Source organism: Chamaea fasciata, unplaced genomic scaffold (assembly GCF_029207755.1).
Source record: "Chamaea fasciata isolate MVZ Bird 193981 ecotype frontalis unplaced genomic scaffold, bChaFas1.0.hap1 SCAF_17, whole genome shotgun sequence".
Lineage (NCBI taxonomy): Eukaryota > Metazoa > Chordata > Aves > Passeriformes > Sylviidae > Chamaea > Chamaea fasciata.
The window spans coordinates 13,893,628-13,906,982 of record NW_027094102.1 but is presented as its reverse complement, the minus strand read 5'-3'; the positions used below and the strand labels follow the sequence as shown (position 1 = coordinate 13,906,982).

The 13,355-nt window shown below is 43.9% G+C and overlaps 1 protein-coding gene across 2 annotated transcripts in view; it reads right to left on the bottom strand.

The window, feature by feature from the left end:
- UQCC1 (ubiquinol-cytochrome c reductase complex assembly factor 1) overlaps positions 1–12,682 on the bottom strand; it is a 46,821-nt gene extending 34,139 nt beyond the window's left edge. Inside the window, exons 1-4 of one of the 2 annotated variants that reach the window (XM_066198915.1) lie at positions 12,521–12,682; positions 8,291–8,395; positions 6,857–6,961; positions 2,056–2,163 (exon numbers count right to left, since the gene is read on the bottom strand). In XM_066198915.1, coding sequence (XP_066055012.1) covers positions 2,056–2,163; positions 6,857–6,961; positions 8,291–8,395; positions 12,521–12,544 — 342 coding nt within the window. In that variant the 5' untranslated portion in view covers positions 12,545–12,682. Of the gene's footprint in view, positions 1–2,055; positions 2,164–6,856; positions 6,962–8,290; positions 8,396–9,476; positions 9,586–12,520 lie in introns of those variants that run through there. The other variant, XM_066198914.1, reaches the window with a different exon arrangement.
- Positions 12,683–13,355: the final 673 nt, after the last annotated feature.

Here is a 13,355-nt window from a genome sequence, read left to right as displayed (position 1 = left end):
TTTAAATGTCTTCCCGAATATCCTTCCAAATCTAGTGTGTTAAAATACTTGATATAATTACAGAAAATATAAATTAAATGGCTTTCCTTACAGAGTCCCTGAAGATCCCAACTCACAACTCCTGGTTTCCTTCAATAAATTTAAGTGAAATATACCACTAAGAGTGTTTTGTGTAATTTAAGTTTTAAATATTAAAGAAGTCACATACCAGACATGTCCTAAAAACAGCTTCTTTTTTCCTAAAAAAGTGACACTTAACTGACTTAAAAAGTGAGAAAGGAATCCCAAATGATGAACAACATGAGGTATTCCCAGGTGCTTTAGCACTTCTCATTTTGTTCCTGGCCTGCCAGTGCACCCAAAACACCTCCAGTACACCATCTAGAATACAGACACATGTGCTGAAGCTTCGAAGAGCACAATAACTAATAGCAAAAATCTTAAAGAGAAATAGCATTGGGTTTGGATTGCTCTGGTTTGGTTTTTTGTTTTTTCTAGTGACATATACCAGTGATGATCTCAGTCTCACCATACTGCAGGGACAAGCCCCCTACCTGCTAAATGGAAATTTAAATCACCAAAGTAATTATTTGTGTCTCCTCCTACCGAAAGGAAAATAAAGAAGTTGCAACTGACTGCTGAGGAAACACAGAAGCCCATTATTATTCTTATTCAGTAATCTCAGGCTTCTGTCAAAAATCAAACATACATCTGAACTTCTTGAAGTAAAATGATTTACATTGCTTACAGGACTTCTGAAGGTTTCCCTTTTAAAGGAAACACTGCTCAGCCTGTGAGCAGAGATGTCCCTGGTGAGAGTCACTGCCCCAGAGCAGGCATTACTAGACATTAAAAACATATTGTAAAAAGCAGTCCCCACAATCCAGCCCTTAAATAATGCAGGTAACAAAGGAGAAACTGATGAAATTTAATCATGGATGTTTTAGGGTGTAGAAGAAGTGTGGGGGAAGGGAGAATGAAACAGAAAAAAGCAAGAAAAATATTAAGAAACTTCCCAAAGATCTCTTAGAGAGCATGGGCAAGGCCAAAAATGAACTCAGGTCTCTTGGGCCCTAACCACAAAATAACTCTCTCCCAACCCAGGCTCCCCAGCCAAAAGCAGGCAGTAAAGAGCAGCAATTAAGGAGAACTCTGAAATCAACACTGAGAGCTAACAAGAATCTTTATTACAACAATATGTACATAAGCACATGGGAGAGAAACTACACTCTCAAGAGGTTTAGCATCACCTGATTAAAGCAACTGATTTTAACCAAAATACCTAGGCCTGCTACAAGTAATTTATCTTTGCTTTACATTTTCTGAGGAGCAGCATGCAACCAGCAACAGCTTCAGATGAGTCTCTCAAGAGCTGCACTCTGCATTCAAAGCACCTTAATACTTCTATTATTTTTAATCTTTTTATTCAAATAACTGGGTTTAATTTCAACACAACTGGGCTCAGCCATTCTTTCAAGCTGCCTTTTCCTCTCATTCTCTGGTACTCTTCCTTAGTCCAGAGAAAAGAAATTATGAATTTCATCCTTTTTCTTCCACATAAGGAACCAAAAGCATCTCTCACAGAGCAGCTCTCCCTTAGTCAATGTTAACAACCGTTTTATGAAAGGGCTATTTAAAAAAGAAAAGGAGAAAGAGGTGAACCTATTTGTGACACAGCTCTAGTCAGCTATCACTGAACAGTGATTTGAACAGCAACCATGCCACATCTCACCACTGACTGCTCAGCAGATCCTCCTGCTAAGGCTCTTACTCTGTTCTTTGGTGCACAAATGAAGTGAAAATCAGATATCTTAAGTTCAAGAAGGATTTAGACTCTACAAACCAAATACGGTATTGTTGCATATGTCAATGATAGCAATACATAATGGAGGTTCAAGATCTGGATTATTAGTTCCTTACAACAGAAAACAGGAATTTACATTAAAACTTTTCCATTAAGTACTGCTCCTATCATAAGAAAAAAATGTGGGGTGTTTTTGGTCTGCTTTTTAGAACTATCAAACAACCAAAAGAATTATTAAATTACTGCTTTACCCATCTGCTGTACTTGAGTGGTCCTGTGAATCCCATTGCTTCTATTATCCTTGTGAAAGCACCCACTTTTTCTTCAGATGGTTGCAAGGAATCTTTTGCAGAAAGATGCTGTAAAATTGAAATAGCACATATTTCAGTCTCAGCAATTAAAAGAGTTGTCAAAGTTACACATTTAACAGAGAATTTTAGGGCTTTTTTGCTTGCTTTCTTTGCTCAACAAAGCAAAACACTGTTTAGGTCTCCTCTGGAAATATTCCACTGGCTTTCCTATGTGCCATTCCTCTGTTTATGAATACAAACATTGCATAACCATTGCGATAACAACAACCCATTGGAAGCTCATATTCAAAGTTAGAGAAACCTACTTTCCAAAATATGGCTCCTATCCCAGACTCCCATATTCATTCTAGGTGTCTTTACTTGGGCTTAAGTATTTTGCAGACAAAATGAGCAAACAAATCACAGAAACAGAGCAAATAAAGCTAACCTTTCACATTCCTTCTCTTCCTCTCACAGGCATTCTACAGTAATTCTGCATTATACAAACCAATCAGCTCTGTTTTAAAACCAATGAAGATACACGAACCCACCATTCTTACCAAAGAGCTCCCCCAGACTGTTATTCCCCTTAATCTACAGAGCAAAGGCAGAAAATCACATCAGCAAAGTACTTAGCAACGATTTGCAGTGTCCGCAAACATGAAGAGAAACGTTCTCTTACAGACTCACTACACACCTTAAACACCCCTGGGCTGACGCTGTGGTTTAAGCCCAGGGCAGAGAATTGGGAGGGTAAAAGTAAGAAAATTCAGGGGCTGAGATAAAGGCAGCTTAATTAGTAAAACAAAAGCCACAGACACAAGCAAAACCAAAGGAGGAATTCATTCGCCACTTCCCCAGGGCAGGCAGGTGCTAAGCCATCCCCAGGACAGCTGGGCTCCATCAGAGTAACATCACACCAATGTCCCACACCTCCTCCTTCTTCCCAAGCTTTCTATGTGAGAATGATGCTGGATGGTCTTGACTGTCCCTGATCAGTTGGGATCAGCTGTTCCCAGTGTGTCCCTCCTGTCTCCCTGCAACTTCTTGCACACCCCCAGCTACTCCACTGGTGGGGTGAGAAGCAGGAAAGGCCTCGACCTTGTGTCACCCCTGCTGACAGTAACTAAAACATGCCTGGGTTATCAGGGCTGTGTCCAATACAAATCCAAACCACAGCCCATACCAGCTACTGGGAAGAAAATTTACTCTGCCCCAGCCCAAAGCAGCACAACTGGTAAGAAAACTTTATGGCATTCTGCCTCTAAGCACCCCAGCAGCAGCCATTAGCCCACTGTAATCACCACCACTACTCCAGCAAACAATTTCTATGAATTAAGTATGCAGTATAGACGTTTTGCTGTCAACAAATTACTTTTAACCTATCTATTGCACATGAATCTCCTACATACACTTGAGGAAGTACAGCTGAGAGCCATTATAATCTGCAGAAGTAATGAGCCCAGGATGCCAATTCCAGCAAAGATCAGATCCTTGGGGATGACACAAAAGCAGAGAACTATGGCACACAAAGCTCCAGCCTTCTGGGATGTACCTGTCCAACTTTTGACAGACATTCCTGCACAAGAAAATTTACTCGTTCATTTTTTTGTCAGCTCCAACTGGATACACCTTCAGTATCCAGGCCTTTGAAACTTTAACCTCAGTAATACAAAGTTGTGGTATGTTGGGTTTCAGAGTTTCATTTTGTTTAAAAAAAAAAAAAAATCTCTCGTGCCTTTTTTAAATCCAACCTTGTAATTTGGACTAGATGCCTTTAAAAGTCCCTTCCAACCCAAACTACTCTATGACCCTTGGATGTTCCAAATTTTCCCATAAGAATCTGCAAATAACCATTTCCTATCCCACTTTTCAGTAATTTTTATTACTTTTATGGGCCAGTATCATACACACACTCCTTAGTTTAGAAGGGTCCTAAAATAGGCTATTCTCATATAGAAAGCTTTTCCCCTTTCTGATCATTCTCTATAGACTTTCTAGCATTATTATAGTAGGTTTTGAAATGGCACGAATGATAAGTAAATACATATTTAAGATACAGATTAAAATACAGATCCATACTCCGCACAAGTTGCTATACTTAATTAAAAACTAACTGTAAAGGTGAAAAAAATTATAGCTCTGAGACAGAATCCATCCCCGTGTATATCCACACACAAGCCTGAGCATCTGAGATAAAACACTCTGCACTTGTGCACTGTTCACAGATGGCTGTCAGTGGCTTGAATCCTGCCATGCCCAGCATTCAGGTAAATGGGGAGAAACACACCCAGCACCATTTTAACATCTGTCAACCACCCAGACAGTGCAACACTGCCCAGGACCTCCTGTGATACTCAGTTCCTCCTCAGTTCCTCCTCTGAATGCAGGTCATTAAACCTGTTCACCACATCTTCTCTAACCAAAGTCTGCAGAGGCGCATCCCACCCTCTAAATTCATCCACACGCGATGGACCCAGTGATTCCACTGACACATACATGGGTATTTAAACAAATTTTTAGTACATTCTCTTCAGGATTATGCAATGCAATACTCCCTGATACACTACAAATGGCTCCTAGCCCTCCATCATAAATCTATAATCCCCCTCCAGCCAGGCAATGATAGGAACTGCTCAAGGCAGAACTTGTCTCCAATAACCACTGCCACACTCATTCAATCAGCATTCATCTCCTCCAAAGGAATTCAAATCACACTGAACCTCTAGTGAACCCAGGCAGAACTTCACTACATGCCTCTTATCTATAAATGCATATGAACTCTCCCTCTGTACAGGTTTTTTATTATGCAGAGAAGGTTAATAACCAAAATTATCTCAATTCATCTCTTGTTAGCTCATCACTAAAACAATAGCTAACCAACAAGCGGGTTCTTCTACGAAATGCCATGTTTCTTGCTTCATTCCTCTGCAAGGCAGCCTGGACTAGGCAGGAGATGGCAAAGGGATTTAAGCAGAGAGTGCTTGGTTCAACCTAATGATAGAGGCCTGACGCTCATCCTGCCAATGTCAGGACTGAAGCCAAATGCAATTAAACAATCCTATAAGCGTCTGTAAAATCAGATCGAGGAAACACTGGGGTGAGGAGGGGGGAATCTGTGTGGTGCTTAGTTACCAGCTGGGCTAAAACCAGAACACAGAGAGAGAGAAAGAAAACTTTAAAAATATATTTTATAACTCACTCAAAACAAGCTCATCAAGACACTCTGCAAGGGACATAAGCCTACCTCAGGCTGCCTTTCCTGCTCAATACCTGAAAAGCAGTGCTTAAAGCAAACAATCATTTTAATTTTAACATCAAACATAAACTGAAACATCCGGAGCTCACCATTAACTCCAAACCACTTTCCCACCAGGACTGCATAGTCAAATTCACATCTCTAAGATGAGTAAGTACTTCTCTATTCAAAATAATGAAGTTGCAGTCCAAAAACCCACCTCAAACCTACAGTGTCGTAAACTGCTTCCTGTCTGGTCGTAAATCCTGCCTGGCTCCATACACCACGCCTAATTTAAATGCGAAGTTTCCCCATCCATCTTTCAACCCCTGTACCCCTCCCCCTGCCCTTTCCAACACACCAAAATCAAATCTTGAGACCTGCCTTGAAGATCTTCATGGCACTCCTGGTTTGTCTGATCTGTCTTGTCTCCCACCGATCTGCTCTGCAAGTGCAGGCAGGAATGGGGATTTGGGGCATGCACCATTTCTGGGAGACTGGATTACAGCTTTAGATCTGGCCATGATAAACTGTGCAACCTCTTTGTATATGCTTCAATCTCTGCAAAATGTTCGGTTTATCTTAACAACTGAAAAACACTGAGAAACTGACAATAAGAAGGAAACCCCCTAGTTAAGAACTAAATGTGAAGAGCAGGCAGGGGCTCCTTCCTTGCCTTGCACACTTCTGGTTTTACTTCATTTTTTTCTATCCATGTCAAAACAACCAATTTAAAATCCTTATTATGTACCTCTAACTCGACACCAGCAAAATGCACTTTTAGCTAGATAGCAAACTGGGATTATTGTTTTCTTGAAAGTTTTACCCATCAGTCCCTAACTCTTCTTCCTTCTGTCCTCTCATTTCTCATGCCATTTTGCCATTTTCTTCACACTGGATTAACAAGAGCAGCATCAGGATATTTATTAGTTGAGAGATGCTAACACCCTTAGTTTAAGTGGTAAATTGATTTCACGGAGTTGATTCATGCCTCAGAAAACTTCTACTCCAAGACAAAAAATAATACATGAACAAGACACATGGACCACAGATTAACAAAATAGTACTGATGAACAGTAAATCATTAAACAATAATTAGCTGTTATTAGTAGATGGCATGACAATTTTCAGTGCTTAGAAGATAGCAAAACTGTCACCACAGATTATTCCCAAACTAAAGAATCAGAAAACATCTTGTCATTTCTAATATGTGTGAAGGGAACATCTGCCCCTAACACCTTGACTTAATTTCTTTCCTCACTGGAATGAAGTCCTCAGCCTTGTCAATGGAATCTTCTCCCTGATAACCCAACTGGAACTGCACCTTCCTACGTCAGCCCTTCCTTTTCTGGAAAGGAACAGAATTCCTTCCCAAATTACCAGACATTGTTCACATTACACTAAAACATCTTAGAGAAAGGCTGAATCCTGTCCCATGTGTTCTGAGAAGTGTTTTGCCTCCTGTCTCTGTAGAATCCCCAGCACACGTGCCCTCCAACAATAAAACTACCCAACTCTTCTCACCTTATTCGTATCGTAAAAGGATCTGTTTTGCTGTGTGATGGCTCCATTGGCTTCAAACAATCCACCACAGAATTTAGAGAGTTGGAAGGGGCCAGCCTTGTGTCTCTAGTAGAAATGACAAAAGAAAACAAAAAACATTAAGGGACCACTGACTTAACTTTACATCAACCACCAGTAGTTTGTTTCCAAGTCAGTTAATTCTGGCTAATCCTGAAAAACTGTATCACAAAAAGCATAAATTTATTATAACAACTGTTACAAACAAAATGGCTGTCTGTGCTTAATGTGGTGCTCCAGACCACATTTTCCAGTGTTCCATAAATGTACTGATAGAATGGACTGGCAGAACACAGCACTCAAAAGCCACAGTCTCTCTGCTTTGACTCTCACACTACTTCTAATTATGGGGTTTGTCTCTATTTTAATAAAGAATAATTGGTTTTTCTGACTTAGCAGACAAACAGCTATTTTTATCTACAACTTCATAACCCATTCAACTGGTTTTGGCCAGGACTTGAGAAAACACAAACTGCAGTGTAAAAACTACCACTACAGACCCTAGGACTTCAGATCGTGACTTCAATCACAGAGCTAGTGCACAACAAAGAAAAATCTCAAGGAGGAGCAAGTGGGCTCCCCAGGAAAGAAGCTGCACACTGAAGAGAACACTCTCACAGCCTCCCAGGACACTCATCTTAGCAGTACCTTATTAATCAATTAATTAATTCAAAGTAAATATGCTGTTCAGAGCAGTCATCCCCAGATGTGTAGTGAATGCAGAGCAAACCCAACTTCATTATTAACTTCACAACTGCTCATTTCCACCTCTAGTCCCAACATCATGTGCTACTAGTGTGAACTGGTGCTTTAATAGTAGGGTTGGCATCTATTCCCATTTTCTACACGTTTTTCACCCCTTTATCATTAACTGCTATTACATGATGCTCTAGTTGATTTACTCTGGACAGACACACTCTGGCACTATGCTGGCTGTCTCACAACTGTGAGGCAAGCTGCAAAGCTTCCACTGGAACAACACTAAATGTGCTGTGCAAGGTAAACATCCATCAGTACTAGGAAATCCAAGGCCACTGTACAGTGGAGATGCTCTATAAAATAAGTATTCTCTAAAATAAAATGCCGGAAACAGCATTTAAATGTGACTGGCTTGTAATAGTAACACCTCCATTTGGACTTCTGCGCTTAATCTTCTCACGACAGATCATTTGGATCTATTAAAAGACACACCTGGACATGTAACAGGAGTGGGAGCTCACTCTTGCAGCAGAGAACTCCAGAGTCAGCTTGGTATTTCCACAATACACAGTGAAGACATCCCTTTTGGAAGCCTCTTTATTAAAAAACCATGACTTTTTCTTGGTAATTTAAGATCATTCCGTTTTTCACACACTTTAACATGCTCTGAAGTCTTACCTGGAAAATACTGCAGAGCATCCGCCTACACCGGCCCGGGACTGCAGTGGTCTGTAGCAATCCACTGCACCCTGCTATCCACTGGGTTACTCCAGTCTGGCAGCTCTGCAATGAGGAGTAATGAAGAAAAGGACACAAATATGCAGAAACAGTTTAACTCTCCCTCTGCTTCCACAGGTTTTATTCATTCATAGGGCAAGAACAACATGGAGTTGTGTCAGGGGGGCAGGGGGATGTGTTTAGTTTGGATTTCAGGGAAAGGTTCTTCCCCCAGAGGGTGCTGGGCACTGCCCAGGCTCCCCAGAGAATGGGAACGGCCCCGAGGCTGCCGGAGCTCCAGGAGCCTTTGGACAACGCTCTCAGGCACAGGATGGGATTGCTGGGCTGTCTGTGCAGGGCTAGGCATTGGACTCAATGATCCTTGTGGGTCCCTTCCAGCTCAGGATATTCCATGATTCTAACAATCCTCAGATTCAAGTCCCAACTTGTGCTTGACAAGGTATAAATTTTGATTATGAAAATATTTTGCCTTCCAGAACAAGTATCCAACCCAAGTCTGATGGCAGAAACAGATGAATGGAAGGAAATGGTGGGCTGTCTACATCACAAAACCACACCACAACTTCTCTGTCTTTACAATAAATTCAAATACTTAAAAAGCATTCTTCAACTGCCTGAGTAAGCTCTAAAAAGCCCTCATCCAACTCAGCTTTTATGCATTTTTCTCTTACTCAGGCACAGCTAAGAATTTTCATATTCCAAAAGCACATATTGTCCCAATAAATTTCAGTTAGGATAATTATTTTCTGTCATGAAAATGTCAGCAGTAGAGCTTTTTTGCCTGCACTTTTTTGCACCTTTCACTTTCTGCAATATTCAAGTTAGTACAATATTTGCCTCCTTCATACATGCACTACATTAATACTGGAAATAATGTATATCTTACTAGAACAGAGATATCAATTTCTAATAAAAATAGCTCCATTTTTGGTTGGCTGTAAAGACGATTAAGAGACTGAAGCATCCAACATATAAGGAGAGGATTAGTTTTCAGAAAAGAAGACTTCAGGGAAATCTTATAAATTTGTATTAATATCTGGTGGGGTGGGCAGTCAGACTGTCCCTGGTGGTACCCCACGAGAGCAGCAGATCTGCCCAGAGATAGGAGGAACCAACACAAACCAACCTGAGTTCCTGTTCCCCTCCTGTGACCTGCACAGTCACCGCTGTCCCTCAGGTGTGGCCATCGGCCTTGCAGGCTCTCCCTCAGCTCCTCCCAGTGCTGCCCTTTGAATCAGTTAAGGGAATTGAGTTGGGGTTTTGAAAACTGCAAAGGGAGAGATGATGCTGTCTCATGACAAATGTGGTTAGTGCTCACTGCTACTACACCTTCCCACTTTTATTGTAGCAAGACCACTCAGGCTTCTGATCTTTGGACGTAACATCACTGTCAGCAAGTGAAATTATGAAAATGATACGTTTCTATCAAAAAAACCCCACATTTCAGCTGAGTCTCAAAGTACTTTTTGAGATAATCTAGTGTTCTGACTCAAGCAGTTTAACAAACACCCCCGTGAGAAAGAAGTAACCTTTTCTTGTGAACAATTACTACAAGATTCCAAGGATCTGACAGAACTTTTTTGAGGGTTTTTCTCATTAACATGCCCAGGTTGGGATATGGTTTAGAGCTTGAACATACTGAGGTTTAGAACTGCTGAAAAGTACAAATGCAACAAAACTGAACAGAGACATATGAAAACAAAAAATAAGCCCAAGCACACTTAGAAGCTGAGATGTGATAAACAATCCGGTAATAAAGAAAACGGACACCAGGAGATAGCAGGGGATACGAGGAGCTAAGGAATTTTCTCTAAGCCAGCATCACTCTGCAGAACACAGCCCTCATTTTGAATTACAAGTGCTACTTTTGCTTCTCTCCTTGGCTGAAAGAAAATGCACCAAGTCTAAACTGAACAGGATTACTCAGGAATAGTCTGCAGACAGCTGCCTTGTCAAGATAGAGATGAAAGAGCATCACTAGTCTTCTAAACCCTCTTAGTGACCTTTTGGAAAGTCTTAGGTAGCAGACAAACTATTCATCAAGGTATCTTGGACAAAAGTCAGATTTATCATAATGCCAGTATTAAGGAGCAGAGCTGAAATGTCAGGACTGTATCACACACCAGAAGTTCAGTCAGACAAAAAAACAATTTTCCTTATATCCAGCAGAAGGAAGATATACAGAAAGTTTTAAGACTTGTTTTCATGCAATTAGGCAATCACTAAAGTCTAATGCAGAAAAAGGTGCTGACAAATGCCAGGGATGAGCAGTTCTTGAGCTGAAGCTGAGCATACTTCAGATCACAAAAATGGCAGATAGCTACACCATCTCCTCTCTAAAGAGAAACCTTTCTGGTCAGGCTGAAAAATCAAATCGACTTACTGTGCCACATGAATGCCAGCAGCAGTTGGCTGAGGAGCTGCCCAGGGACAGGTAAGCTCAGGAGGCAAATCCTTCCCCTTCAGAAGCAGTTTTCAATGCAAACCCTGCCCAGGGGGTGCAGCTCCACAGACAGCTGAGCCCTTCTGGTGCCTCACTGTTTCCCTACTGCTCTCCCTGCTCCTTTCCTGCCTGGCTCCCCCCTCCCTGTCTGCTGACCATTGCCTCTTTAATGTTTTCAAATGGCAGAACCTGTTGTCACTGCTCTGCTGCTCCAGCACATGGATTTCGGGGTCCAAGAAAAAGGCAGGCAACAGAGCAAGGACAAAGCACAGAGAAAGGGTAGGGGTGGGAGGAGTAAGCAGGAACTGAAGGTCGCTGCATTTCAGCTGCTCTCGGGCAGGTTCGTGCTTGGGCGCTTTCATCCTGAGATTGGAAAGGGCAGGGCTCACCATGCTTGGGGAAACCACACCCTGAGCCATCGGCTCAGAGTACCTGGGGGCTAATTTCTTAAGTGGATATTGCCCCCATACCAAAGGCATTTCCTGTTCCTGAGAAATCTGTTCCCACTTAGCAGCACTGGCCACCCTGCGTGGTGTTATAAGATCATACCCAGGTACAAAATTCCGTTTTCTAGACAAAATGCTAAAAAGAGGAACCCTGCTGCAGATGCTTCAAAGGCTAATAGGGAAAAAACAAACAAACAAACAAAAAACCCCGCAAACAAATGAATGGGAAAGAAAAAAGGAGTGGAGCCATTGTAAACCCACACTTTAAAGGGAACCCAAACACTTCCAATCTGAATCACAGAACCACTAGGGCTGGAAAAGCCCTCTAAGATGATCAAGTCCAACCACTAAGCCAGCACTGCCAGGTTCATTACCAAACTATGTCACCAAGTGCCACATCCTCATGATGTTTGAACACTTCCAGGGATGGTAACTCCACCACTGCCCTGTGGTAGTGCCAGTGCCTGACCAGTAACAGGAATTGGAATCTTTACACTGTCCTGGCTTTCAAACAGCTCCAGAGTGAGAGGGGAAGGTCCCAAAAGGGCAATGCCCACCCCCAGGGCACACACTGAGCCCAGCAGAGGCCCACTGGCAGGCACGTGTCTCCAGTCCCCACCAGCAGCCCAATCCCTTGCAACAGCATCACGGGATCAATTAGATTGGAAAAGACCTCTGAGATCATTAAGTTCAACCCATGACCCCAACACCACGACGTCAACCAGACCATGGCACTGAGTCCCTTAAGCACCTCCAGGGATGGTGACTCCACCACCTGCCCGGGGCAGCCTCTTCCAATGCCTGACCACCCTTTCAGTGAAGAAATTCCTCCTAATGTCCAAGCTGAACCTCCTCTGGCACAGTTTGAAGCTGTTTCCTCTCACCCTGTCCCCTGTTCCCCGGCAGCAGAGCCCGAACCCATCCTGTCGGGGAGTTGTGCAGAACCAGAAGGTGCCCCCTGAGCCTCCTTTTCTCCAAGCGGAGACCCCCAGCCATTCCTGGTGCTCCAGCTCCTTCCCCAACTCCGTTCCCATCCCCAAACACGCTCCAACCCCTCACAAACCCTCTGCAAACACGAACTCCGCGAGAAAAGCTCGCCCCGCTGCTTCGCCGGACATCGGGCGCGAGGCCCCAGGGCGGGAAGGCAGCAGCCCCCGCTGACACCCCTCGGGCCGCGGGGGGAGGGCGGCGCGGGGACAGCCCCGGCTCCACACGCCGCTCGCCCCCTCAGCACCGGCGCTGTCTCCCCTCCTTCCTTCCCTCCTTCCTCCCTTCACTCACCAGGGCCCGCGCCAGCGCCGCCATCAGTCCCCGGCGCCGCTTCCGCCGGCGCGACCCTGCCCCTTCCGCGGGAAGCGCCTGGCGGGATGGCGGCCTGAGGCGGGCGGGTAGGAGCCCGCAGCGTCGGGAGCCTTCCCTGGCGTGCAACGAGTGATAAGGACACGCTCGAGAGAGTAATTATGCAATTGTGTCTCCGTGGGAAGGAGACCACCTTTCCCCGGTATTTAAAGCGCAGGCCATAGGCTGCCCATGGGAGGTAAATGTTAAGGGGGCTTTCCGTTTCTGACCATTCTGTAGCGCCCTGGTAGTCACACGGCCAAAGGTTAGAGACTTTCACTGCTGGAACCGAAGCTCCTCCACGGGGGGGGGCTCAAATGAGCCGAAGGGTGTCCCTGCATTCCCCACTCTCACACAGTCAGACCAGGTTTCCCGTAGCAGTCTCACATTTCTCTTTCCACAAAACAATCTATTCACAGCGCAGGAACACAGAAACAGCTCGAGCCGGAGCCTCCAGGGAGGGCTCCTGAACCCCTGGGCTGTTACACCTTCACAGTCCAAGCACAGCACAGTCTCAGCTCTTCCTCATGAGTCTGTGGCTCCCGTCCCCCTCTCCGTGTCCATCCACTTCCCTGGCTCCTGCTATGGTTCTCAGTGTCACCCGCACCTGTCTTTGTGCCCTTTGTTAACCAGAGGTTGGCAGCTCATGGCTCCCACCCAGAGATCCATCTGCATTTCAATCTGCACCTCAATCTGCAGTTTGCGGGCCGAGTTACCTGGACCAGATTTATTTCTCAACGGTAAAGCCTAGCAACAGTTTTCTGACCTCTCACATCTT